The sequence below is a fragment of the Crocodylus porosus genome, unplaced genomic scaffold (assembly GCF_001723895.1).
Source record: "Crocodylus porosus isolate Cpor-Errol unplaced genomic scaffold, CroPor_comp1, whole genome shotgun sequence".
NCBI lineage: Eukaryota > Metazoa > Chordata > Crocodylia > Crocodylidae > Crocodylus > Crocodylus porosus.
This window is the reverse complement of record NW_017728886.1, coordinates 102,169,731-102,182,705: the sequence shown is the minus strand read 5'-3', so window position 1 is coordinate 102,182,705 and position 12,975 is coordinate 102,169,731. Positions and strand designations below refer to the sequence as shown.

Genomic DNA, 12,975 nt, shown 5'->3' with positions numbered 1-12,975 from the left:
CCTCCAGCCAGTTAGCAACCCATTTGACTGTGTAGGTGTCAACACCACAGTCCCCCAGTTTCTTAATGACAACGGGGTGAGAGACAGTGTTGAAGGTCTTCCGAAAGTCCAGAAAGACTATGTCCACTGCTACCCCTGCATCTACTGATTTGGTGATCTAATCATAGAAGGCCACCAGGATGGTTTGACAGGACCTGCCTCTAATGAACCTGTGTTGGTTGCCCCTAAGCATAGTCTCCCTTGCTGGCCCCTCGTGGACATGTGCCAGAATAATTCTCTCAAAAAGCTTACCCAGGATTGAGGTAAGACTAACTAGCCTATAGTTCCCCGGGTCCTCCTTCCTCCCTTTTTTGAAGATGGGAACCACATTGGCCCTCTTCCAGTCCTCTGCCATCACATCAGAGCACCACGAGTGCTCATACAGAAGTTAAAGTTATTGCACATTAAGTTTAATACTTGGATAACCAAGTACTAAATGAATGTGCAGGAATTGGAGCTACTGCACAGTAGCACTGGTACACAGGTTTTTTCAGATGCTAACTGTGCTGTAGCCTAATACTACTGCACAGTAGTGTATTAGCACAGGTTTTGCACAGCATGCTACTGCACAGTGTAATTAGGCTATTGAGCAGTTAGCGTCTCGTGCAGATGCAACCATAGAGCAAGCTCTGGATTTGCCTAGGATTTAGTCAAGCATACTACAAAGGCATACAAATTGCTAAACACTCCCAGCCAGCTAAATATCTTTTCACCACAGGTTAATACTATGGCATGGAGTCTCAATCATTTAAGCAAAGTAGTTTCTTTTTTGATTTGGAACAGAATTGATACCAAACCTTCCCAAGTCCCTTGTACAAATCTTTGATCCTTGTATAGATCTTCCAAAATGTGTTACTTAAATCAATCATCTGGAAACAAACTGATCTGTCAAGACTCAGACAATTGAATCACTGCTGCACGGTCCTTGGGATAAAATTTTATGACCTTCATCACTAATTCACTTACCAATCCATCTCACTCCAGAGTGGGATGGTCACTGCTGTATAGAGCAGTCTTACCACAATATTTTCCCTCTAACACTAGCCTCAAGCCATCCCGCGCTCCTTCCTCAATTAATCTTTTCTATCCTATACAGTTCCATTGGACATATCACCACCTTGCTCCTCTTTTGCTTGATGTCTGTCTCATACTGTTGCAGTGTAGGACCAGCCATCTGGAGGACTCTCTAGTGCTGCATCTCCATGGCCTCCATTCATGGCTGTCAAACAAATCCTTTTTATAGGCTGCAATGCCAGATTCCCTGATAGGCTAACCTCAGCCAGATGCTTCTCCATCCCCACCTTAGACCTGTAGTGTCCTTAAGGACACCACTGAACAGTAGTATAACTAAGCAGGTGATGACCAGGGCAGCAGCCCCTGGCGCTGACACTGGGTGGGGGGAGAGTACGAAAATAGCCTCTGCTACAGTTGTTGGCTGATACTGCCACCGCTCTTGGCAGATGCCACTGCCCCATGTGCCCAGGGAGCAGAGCTTCCCAGTTAAGCCTCCATCACTGAAACCATCTTAGAGACCTGGATAGGTCCAGTCCCTCCTTGCTGCCTTTTCTCCTCTGCTTCTTCGTCTGACTCCCTGTGGGTGTGCCCCCAAACCCCTTCTCCTGCTGCTTTCTCTTGTCCATGTGCCTGATCATAGGGGATCATAGAAATGGACTTCCTTCCCTAAGAAAGACAGGCAACATACTGCTACTGCAGCTCCTGCCTTCTCTTCCCCTCACTCTTCCTTTTTTAAAAAGAGCAGCCATAGGCTCCTTTACTCAGCTGCTCAGCTAAAGCATGGGGCTGTGTCAACAAGGCTACAAGCTGCTCCTCTTCCTCTGTCTCGGGTGTTTGTCCAGGTGAACTGATCAGCCTTTCCTCAATTCCTCCTCTCTTGGCTTCTCTTCCATCACCTGTCCTGATGCTGTCTGTGAGGCTGTGAAAGAGTGTTCACTGAGCGCTAAACACTCTTTCCACAGCCCTCTTTCCTGTGTCTCTTCTTTATTGGGCCCCCTGGACCTTCTACCCCCATTATCCAGTCAAAGTCCTTTGTTCTTTTCTTCCCAGCCATATTCACAACCACTAGAGCAGCAGTTGCATATTTCCTTCCTGCAGTAGGGGCAACAGCAGTCCTGTGTTGTCTTGCCCTGATCTGCCCACGCATCATGGAGGTAACAACCCTATGCCTACTCCATTAGTGCAGCCTGGGGCAAGGCCCCTGTAAGAATTTGAAACAGCTTACTTTTGGTTCTTCCCTGAGGCTGTGTAAGAAGTGAATTAAGTAGGAAGCTCAATTGCAGTACAGCAATGGGAAAGACAGGAACTCCCAGGTTGGGATGTGGGTTCAGTTCTGCTCCCTGTAAGGAAAGAAGCATCTAGGCAAGGGGTGGCAGCTGAGAGGTGTTAAAGTCTCATGGAAGACTAATGTTGCAAAAAAGACTGACCAGGCTTCATAAGTCTGAAGAAGACTGCTGTGGTGTATGAACCACACATGTGAATAGCTACCTCCTGCCCTGTTACAGCTGCACAGTACATTTTATATTACTGACAAATAGTAAACATTTGGAAACTGTGGCTACAGGTTCTAATTTCCAAATGTACCATTTTTTTAAATTAAAGGCAAAAGGAATCCAGAATATTTTAAGTAAAGTGCAGACAAGAGGTGTGTGCGTGTGTACATGTGTGATATATGATAGATTTAAGTGCATCTACTACCCAATATGTCAGTTATAGGGGAGCAGGGATCACCAGTGGAAGGTGTTACTTGGTATTCAGCCTAAATTTTATTTTGTTTAATTTCTTCCCATTGGTCCAACTGCTAAAGTGGAACATCCTAAAGAAGTCCATCCTTTTTTCACGGTACGTATATACTTGTCACGTTCAACCTGTGTAGGTTTGATTACTTTATTCTTCTGTCTTCCTTCCAGCCCTATAATTGTTTTTTGTGTGTGTTTTACACACAAAAAACCTCTCAGATGTACTAACATTTTTGTGATCAGCATGTGCTCAAAATAGAATACTGTACTCCAGATGTAGTCATGCTGGTTCTATGCAGAAAGGGATTATAACCTTCCTGTTTTGTGACATAGTACCTCTTTTTATACAGGCCAAAATTCACATGTGGCTTTTTCGTGTTTCTGTCAAAGAATCCCATTACAAGCAAAGTATCAGTTTGCTGACCACTCTTTCCCTTGGTTCACTACCCTCATTGCTGTTTGTGAGGTTCCTCCCTCCTACTCAACCTCACGTCTTTGGCTTACTTTTCCCCAGGTGAATTAGTATGCATTTTCTACATTGGCTGCTCAGACTATTTTATTAAACTGTATTTGTAATATCTCTATGTCTTTTTTCATTATATCTGGACGTGTGGATGTTTGAACATCTCCCTAACTCAGTATCATCCTTCAATTTAATGCACCACAAAACAACCTTTTTAGTTTCTTTCATCATGTCAATTGCCTGCCCAAATGTAGATGCTTTTGTTTTGGGATTCCAGGGTAGAACAAGAGGGCTTGTTACTATATTATTTACTTAAGAATTCAAGCTCTTACCTATCTTCTTAGTGTTCAAAACAATGCAAGGAACTAGAACATGATAAGATGCTAGAGACAATCCCTGTTCTCACCCAATGAGTATTCCAAGCCTCCATCAGCCATATTGCAACAGCCTTCCCACATCAACAGCCTTCTGAATGCCCTTCCTTCTTCCCAAATGCATAACAGAGTCAATTCTTAACCTAGCAGACTTCTTCTTGGACACAAAGATCCCAATTTAGGGACACACATGCACAAAACCTCCAAACTATTTCTGCAACTGCTAGATATACATCTTGCTGGGGTCGTTTGACTCCAGTACTCTTTCCTGCCATGGTAGGGGGTCGGACTAGATGATCTACTCAGGTCCCTTCCGACCCTAAAAACTATGAAACTTAAAGAAATATGAGATTCCTTCCTTTACAGTAAAAACTCTGTTACCTTAAATTCATTATGTTAATAGTTTTCTAAGGTAAATCCTTTTCAATATGCTTCCCAGGGCCCTGCCCCCTTCTGGTCAGGAGAGACAGTGTCTCCCAGAAACAGAAGTGCATGGGGCACTTCTACCTGGAGGTGGTGGAGCATCAGCCTGGAGATTTATCTGTGTATTTCCTGTCTTTCTCCAAGGTGCCACCAACACGCCAGGGGCAATTGTCCTGTGCACCTGTGTTTCTAGGCGATGCCTTGCAGGACTTAACTGTTTTATCTTAATCCAAGAACTCCCTCTCCTGCCAAAGCCACTTCCCAATCTGGAGTGGGGTGATTCCACCCAAAAGTGGTGGTGGTAGCAGTACAGTACCCAGGAACCTTTGAGGTAAACTGAGGTAGTGCAACAGTGGTTCTCAACTGGGGTGCCACCAAATTCAGAAAAGTTATGGAAGGGTGCCTTGAATCTAAAAAGGTTGAGAACCACTGCCCTCTATCATCTTTGTCATAACAGGCCACAGCAGATTAAATGTGAAAGAAAAAAGCCACAATGGTGCCCTTGGTTTTGTGCTGATTTTGACTGTCTACAAAATAGAGATGCCATGGCTCTACACAAGACACCTCTGCAATTGCACTTGAAAAGTTTGGCATAGCAGAATCATTGGGAATAGCTTGTTAAATTCCTGCTGCTTCCAATCAGCTAGAGAGTAAAGATTGTCTTTGCATGAAGAATTTGCATGTTACTTTAAAAAATAAATCATTCCAATTTGGATCAAGCTGTTAATCCCCATGGAAACAAAATAGTGCCTCAATGGGGTAATTAATGAGACCTCTCTGAAATAATTTCAATCAACTTCATTCAGAGACTTCACACTGCTGTTGTAGAAATGTCTTCATCTTATAACCTCTGAGTCTGAACACCGTCTATTTTGGCTGTGTGGTTGAGGGCCAACAAGCACAATATTGGGTCCAACATTAATGAGGACTGTCAATACTTTCCATATGGTGAAAGAAGCCACAGCATCTTGGTGGTTCTCAGATATCCATTATGGAGCCAAGATAGAAGATAGAAAATTACTGTTGTTTTCATTTTTATTCTGATTTTTTCCCACTACACTGTGTGACATGCTGCGTGTATGCACAAGTAATATAGTCCCTGCCTGTGTTTATAGCAGTGGACAAAGACAAGAGGCCAGATTCCATTCCACCTATTGGGCATCTAAATGGACTAAAGTGCCAAAATGTGAGTTTATATCACCCTGTTCATGTTCCTGTAAATCTCTTAATACATTAACTTTTGTGATATGCTATCATCTGACTTTTAGGATTCATTTGCAAAAATAGTGGAAAGGAGGAAGACCCATCAAACTTTTGTATGAATGGTTCTTCAGGGACTGGAGAAGGGTGGAAAAGAATTGCACTTAGCTACCTATGTCCATTTCCCCACCTAAGAAGTGGAATAGTACCTGGCTCTATACTAGCATATAGAAAGCACAACCTGACACAGATTTTCAGAATTAGACTGTTTAAATATTTCTCTGTTTTCTAAAAATTTAGGGCCACAATCTTAGTCCAGGCTATAAAATGTCCAAAGGGCTGCTGTATTCCTTCCCTGCATATTTGGGTGGGGTCACACAGAGCAGCAATGAATGCATCTGAGCTGAACAGAATCACTTACGTGCCTAAACCCACTTCTAGGTGTATCTGTGCCTTATAGGTGGAATAGAATCTGGTTCACTGTGGTTATTCCGACTCTTTTCGATTTGTACAATGTTTTTAATGGTTATTTGTTGATTCATGTGCAGCCCTGACAAGGGATGGATAGAACTTCTTGAGTGTACCCACTCTGACCCTTGAAAGATCCTAGAGGGTGATTTTTTTCCTGCCCCGTGGGCTTCAATATATTCAATTTGCTGGTGACAGCCAAGTCTATGAACACAAGACTGCAAAGGGCTTCTTGGGTGATCAAATTCAGTTCCCTGCTTTCACAGGCAACCGTTTGTTCAAGGAATCTCAAAGATTTTCACCTCAAATCCTCACACAGAACTACCAGGCACAATACCTGAAACACCAACAACCCATGACAACAGGGTTTGGTAGCATTTTAGATTGGTGGGCTGTTGCTTGCAACTGTGAGTTGCTGATCTCTTCCACCACTGTGGGTTACTGCTTCTCTCTACAGTGTCTCCCTCTTTAGTCCCCAGGCCACCTGCTGCTCCTTCTGCCAGACAACACTACCCTCCCCAATGGCAGTGGGCAGGGACAAAATCAGTGCCACATTGCAGGGCAAAGAAGGGGGACATGCCAGGCCAAGCTGTGTGCTGCCATCTCATATGCCACCATTGACCTGGTCCAATCATTTAACAGGCCTGATCCAACCCATAGGCTGTAAATTGCTGGCCCCTGGCTTAAAACATGTCACAGGTAAAAGCAGGGGAGATGAAAGCATTTTCAGTCTCTTGCCACTGCAATGATAGGGAAGTAGTTTATTCACATATACTTGTAATATCCTAGAAAAAGGTTCTTGTCCCATGTTAGAGAAGGGGGCAAAAAGTCTCACAGTCCTTGACAGTCTGACCATGGGAAAAATTCCCTCCTGACCAAATTTAGTGAGTGATATGATCCTGAAAGGAAGAGCAAGACCCTCAAACCAGCAATGACTTGGCCTACATATCCCTCTTGTTTAAACCAGCTGGAAGAGAGGAACAAATAAACTAATGTCTATTGAAACATGAAGCACAGAACAGAACTGGCTGCCTGAAACAACATTTAGAATAGACCAGTTGTTGGCACCCTTTTCTGGATGCAGGCCAGAATGACTTAGCTCAGTTCAGAGGCAGGCAGATGTGCAGGTGCTGACTGCCACCACTTCTCCCCATCAGCATGGGAAAAAATGCCTACTTCCAGGACTTCTCCCTGCCACGACTAGGGTGAAACACTTGCCACTGAACACCACTGAAGTCCTACACCTCTGAGCTGGATCCAACGGCTCTGCAGGCCAAATATGGCCTGTGAGCTATAGATTCCCAACTCCTGGAATAGATGTTTTATATTAGTCAGATGAGAAAAGCACCGGGAGGACTGATGCACATTTTATCATGCTTCCACAATGAAGGAGTGCAACCATCATCTGCAACGTGTGCAGAAACTAGAAATGTTAGATCCTTTATGCCTCTAGTTGTAGTCATGGTCAAGAACACTTGCTTCTACCCACACAGTGATGGGGATGACTTCCTGTTTATCATGAGCTTTTCAATAGCTATCCATACCTTATCAACTACAGACTAGTCTGGTATAATATACTTTACATAGGGCTTCATGTTGAGACCACGCTGCAAGTGATCTGCCTAAGAGCTCATAATCCAGTTCCTAGAAGTTAATCTATGGAGACCATTAGACTAGTGATTTGGCATGTGTGCTGGATTCCTACAGGTCTGCAGTTGTAATTCAGTGATGATGCTAACCTGCAATATCTTAAGTGGTTTAGAATCCGGTTTTTTTAGAAACTGCGTGTCTCCTTTTGATTCACTGTATGTCTGAGTTTTCTTAGGTAATAGACATTTGAGTCTGCTGATAGCATCAGCAAAGGTAGACTGTCTGAGTTTTCTAAAATTACCATTTTTAATACAAAAAGTTAACCCAAAAGATCATTTTCATCATTGCTTACCCATCCAGTTCTTACGGTTTCATAGGGTTTAGGAGACAGTTCTAAGGAGAGCTCTAGAGAACAATAATATGCTATCAACTTGAGTCCTAGTCTGTGTAATCATGATTCTTGACTATGTTGGTACAAATACAGCTGGTACAAGTAGATACAAAGCAATTAAATAATTATGGGTTATTTACTTTACTTGTAGATTTCTGAAAAGGCTTTGCTCTCAATGATCGCTTATGGTTTTCCACCAAGGACAAAATACCATTAACATCCCAGATCATTCCCTTGTCTGAACCATAGGAAGGCTTTATTATTTGAGAGCAAGAGCTCATTTGGGACTAGGAACCTATATTGCTCCTAAATTTGGCAGATCAAGACACAGGCCCTGTATCTCTGCTTTGGGTCTGAGACCTCCAACTCTGCTTTGAGACCTTTGGTGAAAAGGCTCTTTAAAAAAGGTAATGTGGCTTGGTGCTGTAATAGATTGACTGTAAGGAGGCTACAGGAGAAGGGAGTATATCCCTAGTGTACACATAGTTCATATATGTCTTCTGCTGTCCTGCTTCATCTCCCTACTTGCATATCACAGGGCCCACAGTGGGCTGGATCCAAAAAGAAGTTCCCCTAACACTCATTTTCACCCAAAAAGGGTGTGCTGGGACATTCATTTGTAGACACCAGGGATGATAATCTGGACCATTATCTTTCTCATGACCATAAGGTGCCTGCCATAAACTGTTCTCATTTTAATACAACAACTATATTAAATTGGGTCCTGTCAGGCACCATAGTTTCCCAGAAAAAGATCTGTCAGGCTACAGTGACAACAATGAAAGAGATAGCAATTGTCTGCTAGCTTGCAGTAGTAAATTGAAAGAGTCAGTTAAAGCAGTCACTGATTCCTCGTGTTTCAGTTTGTTCATTATTGACATACTGTAGGCATTCAAGAGAATCTGATGAATAGCAGCATAATGCACATGCTTTATTTCCTTGGGTTTTCAGATTGACATTTCTTGGCAACCTAACAGTGTTATATTCCATCTTCTGTAGGTAATAATTTCTGATGGTGGAATACCCAAACACTTCATTATTAGAAGAAACTAGAACAGTCTGAAAATTTGGAAGAATTCTTATTATATACATCTGTACATGCACATTTGGTTTTGATTACACAGTATGCCAGACAGCTACAAAAACAAAGAGTAGACCATTATAGATTTAATAACACTTGATACTTTGGATTTCACTTATCCTGAAAGAAAGTGATACCTTTGGCTTTTCATGAAAGCCTATTCTCAGTTGGGTATACAGTAAATGTGGGTAATATCACCCCACTGCTTTACTATTGCTGCATACTTAAGGGAATACTATCCACTTGAAATCTAGTCAGTTGCAAAAAGTGTGTTAAAAGTAGTTTCAGATATTACATATCCATCAAATTCCTCTCCTAATTTTATATGGTTTTACAATGACATTTTTCTCCTTTCCAAAATATGTCTTCATCCCCTCATTGCAAGAAAAAACAATACAGGCAACCTCTGCTTAGCACTTTTAATTGGTTCCTGAAAAACTGAGTGTTAAGTGAAACGAGTGTTAAGCGAAACCAAAAGTATTTGACAGCCCAAGATGGTGACCACAACTGTTTTTAGTCACCCAAAATGGTGACCACGAGCGTTATAACAAAACAACATGCTCACTGCTAAGTGAAATCAGGTATCAATTTCAACTGAGCATTATAGTGAAATAGTGCAACGTGAAACAGTGTTAAGTGGGGGTTGCTTGTAAGCAGCATGAAGAAAACCAATGATACCCAAAGTGGTATGCCACACACAAAGTAAATAAATTGTAAAACAGAGAAAATTATATAATTTAAATATGTTTCAGTTATAATAACTCTAGATCAAGAGTCAACAACCTATGGCCTGAGAGCACAAAGGTCTGACATGAGATGGGGTAGCATGGGGAATTGGGTGGTATATAGCTGTTCTGTGCTGCCTGTTCCTTCCCACTGTGCCTTCCTCTGCAGCCTTCTCTGCTGCTTTCTTGAGCCTTCACTCACCCTTGCTGCAGCATTACCAAGGATTGGAGGCAAGGGGTATGCACAGATGATTTAGGGCGCTTGTACAGATGATGGGGTTTAGTCCTCAGGGTCCTGATCCTCTCTTTTTTTTTTCTGTTAGAGTTGGAGCCTGCCCATAGCCAGAAGGTGAGCTGCCAGCAGGCCGAGTGTCCCTTGAGCTGTGAGGGATCCTGGTCCTTCCCTTTTGTGGCAATGATGCCACCTGGGGCCGCCTGGGCAGGCTGCTAGATGGTCAGGTGGTGCCCCAGCTTGGAGGCAGCACCTGGTCCAATCCAACTGTTCCCCAACTGCAAGCTGGGGCAGCACCTGGCTCACTAGCAGCCAGCCTGGGTGGCCCTAGGGTTGATGCCACTGCAGAGGAAAGGACTGAAGTGCCCTGCAGCTCAGGGGCCACTTAGCCCACCAGCAATTCGCCCCCCTCCCCCCACCAGCTGTAGGAGAGGCAGGCAAGCTCCACCCAAAAACAACAAACAAAAGGATTGGGACCCTCTCCACTTCTGCAGGCTCCTGGGGCAGTGCAGGAAGGCAGCAGGAGGGCAGCTGGGTTTGCTGGAAGCTGGACAAGGAGGCAGGAATGGTGGAAGTCCAGGCTGGCCGCTGGCTGGCCGGGTGCTACCCTAGCTTGGAGGCAAAGCCACCCGATCCAACGCTTCCCTGAGCTGAACTGGGCTTCCAGTGCCCTGTGCATCATCTCCACTGCCTTCTCCGACTGCCAGCAAACCCAGTCACTCTCCTGCTGCCTTCCTCCATCACCCCAGGGGCAAGCCAGCCGCAGGAACCTGCTGAAAGCAGAAGAGGTGAGGGGCCCAATCGTTTTCTTCTGCAGAACCTGCCTGCCTCTCCTGTGGCCAGAGAGTGAGCTGATAGCTGCAACATTGCAGTTTGCAACGAAACAAATTCATTTAAATCTCCAAAACTCTTGCATGTGTACACTGTGATGCCATTAAGCCACACAAAATGACATTGTCATCATGTGTGCATGGTAATGGCATCAAGTGTACAAGTGCCCTTGGGTGCTCATGGATGCAAAGGTTTCTGGTCCATACCAGGGGACTGAGTCACAAGCTCTGGTCCATGGCAGCAAAAGGGAAAGGTCAGCAAAAGGTTGTTGACCCCTTCTGTATGTGTTTCTTATACAGTATTTTCTTGCATACCACATGCCAGTCCTCCCTGCTACAGCATGGGCTCATCAGGGCTGAATGCTCAAAGGCTGGTGCCAATTTGGCAGCAGCTGTGACAGGTTTAAAGTTTGAGTTTAGGAGCTGGAGGGAGCAGGTGAGTGATGCTGAAAACTGAACTTGGCCCTTCCTCCTTCATGCAGCTGGAAAGGAAGAACAGGACCCAGCATCCATTCCAGAATCCCCATACCTCCATTTTGGTGCATATATCAGCTTCCTTACTTAAAACACACACCCTGATTTTGGAGGGCTGATTTTTGAGGGAAAAAGTACATACGGTATGTGAGTAAATGCAATAATAATGTTTGGTAGTCAGATACATATGACGTTTAATTGACAGTATATATTTAAGAGACATACCTTGAAAGAAACTTTTGACTCGGAGATAGCTGACGCTGAGGCGCAAGACAGAAAGTTTGTCCAATTTAGATATTATGTCAGGTGGGAAGGGCAGGAGGCTGGCTAGATGATCTAATTCAGCATTCAGACGGTCCCTATGTCTCTTTGAAGGATTAGATTTTTCATTCCCAACTGTAGGCCTTCTGTGGGTGGAAAAATGATTATTTATCTACTGTTATACCTCTTGCAGTATGTTATGACATCTACATCCCATCACTTGAAAGATGCATATTTTTAATTAGTGTAAAATAATTACTTCTAGGTAATTACCTAGATTATTTTCTAGGTAAATTCTAAAATATCTGTCTTTTACCATAGTTATTTAAAAAAATTGCCATTTTTTTTGTCATCTTCGGCATACGAAGGCATTAAAACATTGTCCCCATCTCCAGCTTCACGGTAGGAAATAGGTGAAGAGATGATCTTTTCTACTCAGAAGTGCATTACAAATGTATTGGGATAAAGATGTGCAATTCCCACTTCCTAACACGTTATAAAATTCTGTTTCTCATCCCCATAGTGTCAGCATGGGAGAGAGCAGCAGGGGGAAAATATTTAATCAGTGAACATAATGAATCAAAGTCTAAGGGTCAAATGGAACCCTGCTTGGTGCACGGGATGGTTAAGAAATGGGTCTTTTTGTATTAGTGCACACAAAAGGGCCAGGGAATAGTATGAGGTATTATTTCCTTGCCAGGACTAAGAACTCTTTTATGTACCTGCAGACAACATGCATTTGCATTCTGTGACACAAGGGTCACAGTCAGGTTTGTGTCTACTTTGCACCTCTACCTACAGTCCAAACACTATTCCTAAAGCAACATTTTGAAGTTTTTAATCTCTGTAACATTCCTTGACACTTAAAAAAAATGCTTGAAGAAAGGAACTTCAGAAAAGAGTCAGCAACACAAGATGGATTAAGAGAGAAAAGTAAAGCCATTTTTTATTTCTGAATTGGTCCCACAAAAAACTGGATTTATTTCCTAAAATTTAAAGCATGAATTTTTCAGCACCAAAAAAACTTAAAACAGATGAATCAATTTACTCTAAATGTGCCAAAAATATCATATCAACCTGGAGACCTTTCATATCAAATGGAAGGCTGTGGAGAAGTTCAATGGAGCAAGAATTAGAGGTTAGGCCAAAATACGGCAACTTTAGTTACAACACTATGAATTCACTACAGGCCAATTCCAGAAGTATTACTATAAAAGAATGGGATCAAATCACAAAGAAGTTTTGGCATATTCTTAAATAAGCAAAACTAACCTTGAAGCTAGAGAAGTGATCATCAAATCCTTTAAGTCATGTTACAGGCTGCTATGGGAGTTTATATGCCCTTGATATCTCTGGGAAGGCACCACACAAAATTACAGTAGCTCTTTATGCCACCTCCCCTCCAGCCCAAACCCACCCATAGTCTGACTGTAGGCCAGGGTTTGCAGGTACCCAACTCATAATGCCTTTAACAAAAAAATTCGCCACCTCCTTCCTTTCCTTCCTTTACTTGCTAGAGAAGCAAATAAATCCTCTGGTGAAGGCCGTAATATGCTTATTTTACACTAATTAAAAATAAAACAAGCAAAGAACAAAAGCCATTCCAAATGAAATAAGCCTCCTTTTAAAAGGTTGCCACTCAAAACTGAATGGGAGGGGGGCCCTTTGGCC

The 12,975-nt window shown here is 43.0% G+C and overlaps 1 protein-coding gene across 1 annotated transcript in view; it reads right to left on the bottom strand.

The window, feature by feature from the left end:
• The window catches only part of AHRR (aryl-hydrocarbon receptor repressor), a 128,596-nt gene that overhangs the window by 75,471 nt on the left and 40,150 nt on the right, over window positions 1–12,975 (bottom strand). Inside the window, exon 4 of the mRNA XM_019539968.1 lies at window positions 11,269–11,450. Within this exon, the coding sequence (XP_019395513.1) occupies window positions 11,269–11,450 (182 nt within the window). The remainder of the gene's footprint in view (window positions 1–11,268; window positions 11,451–12,975) is intronic.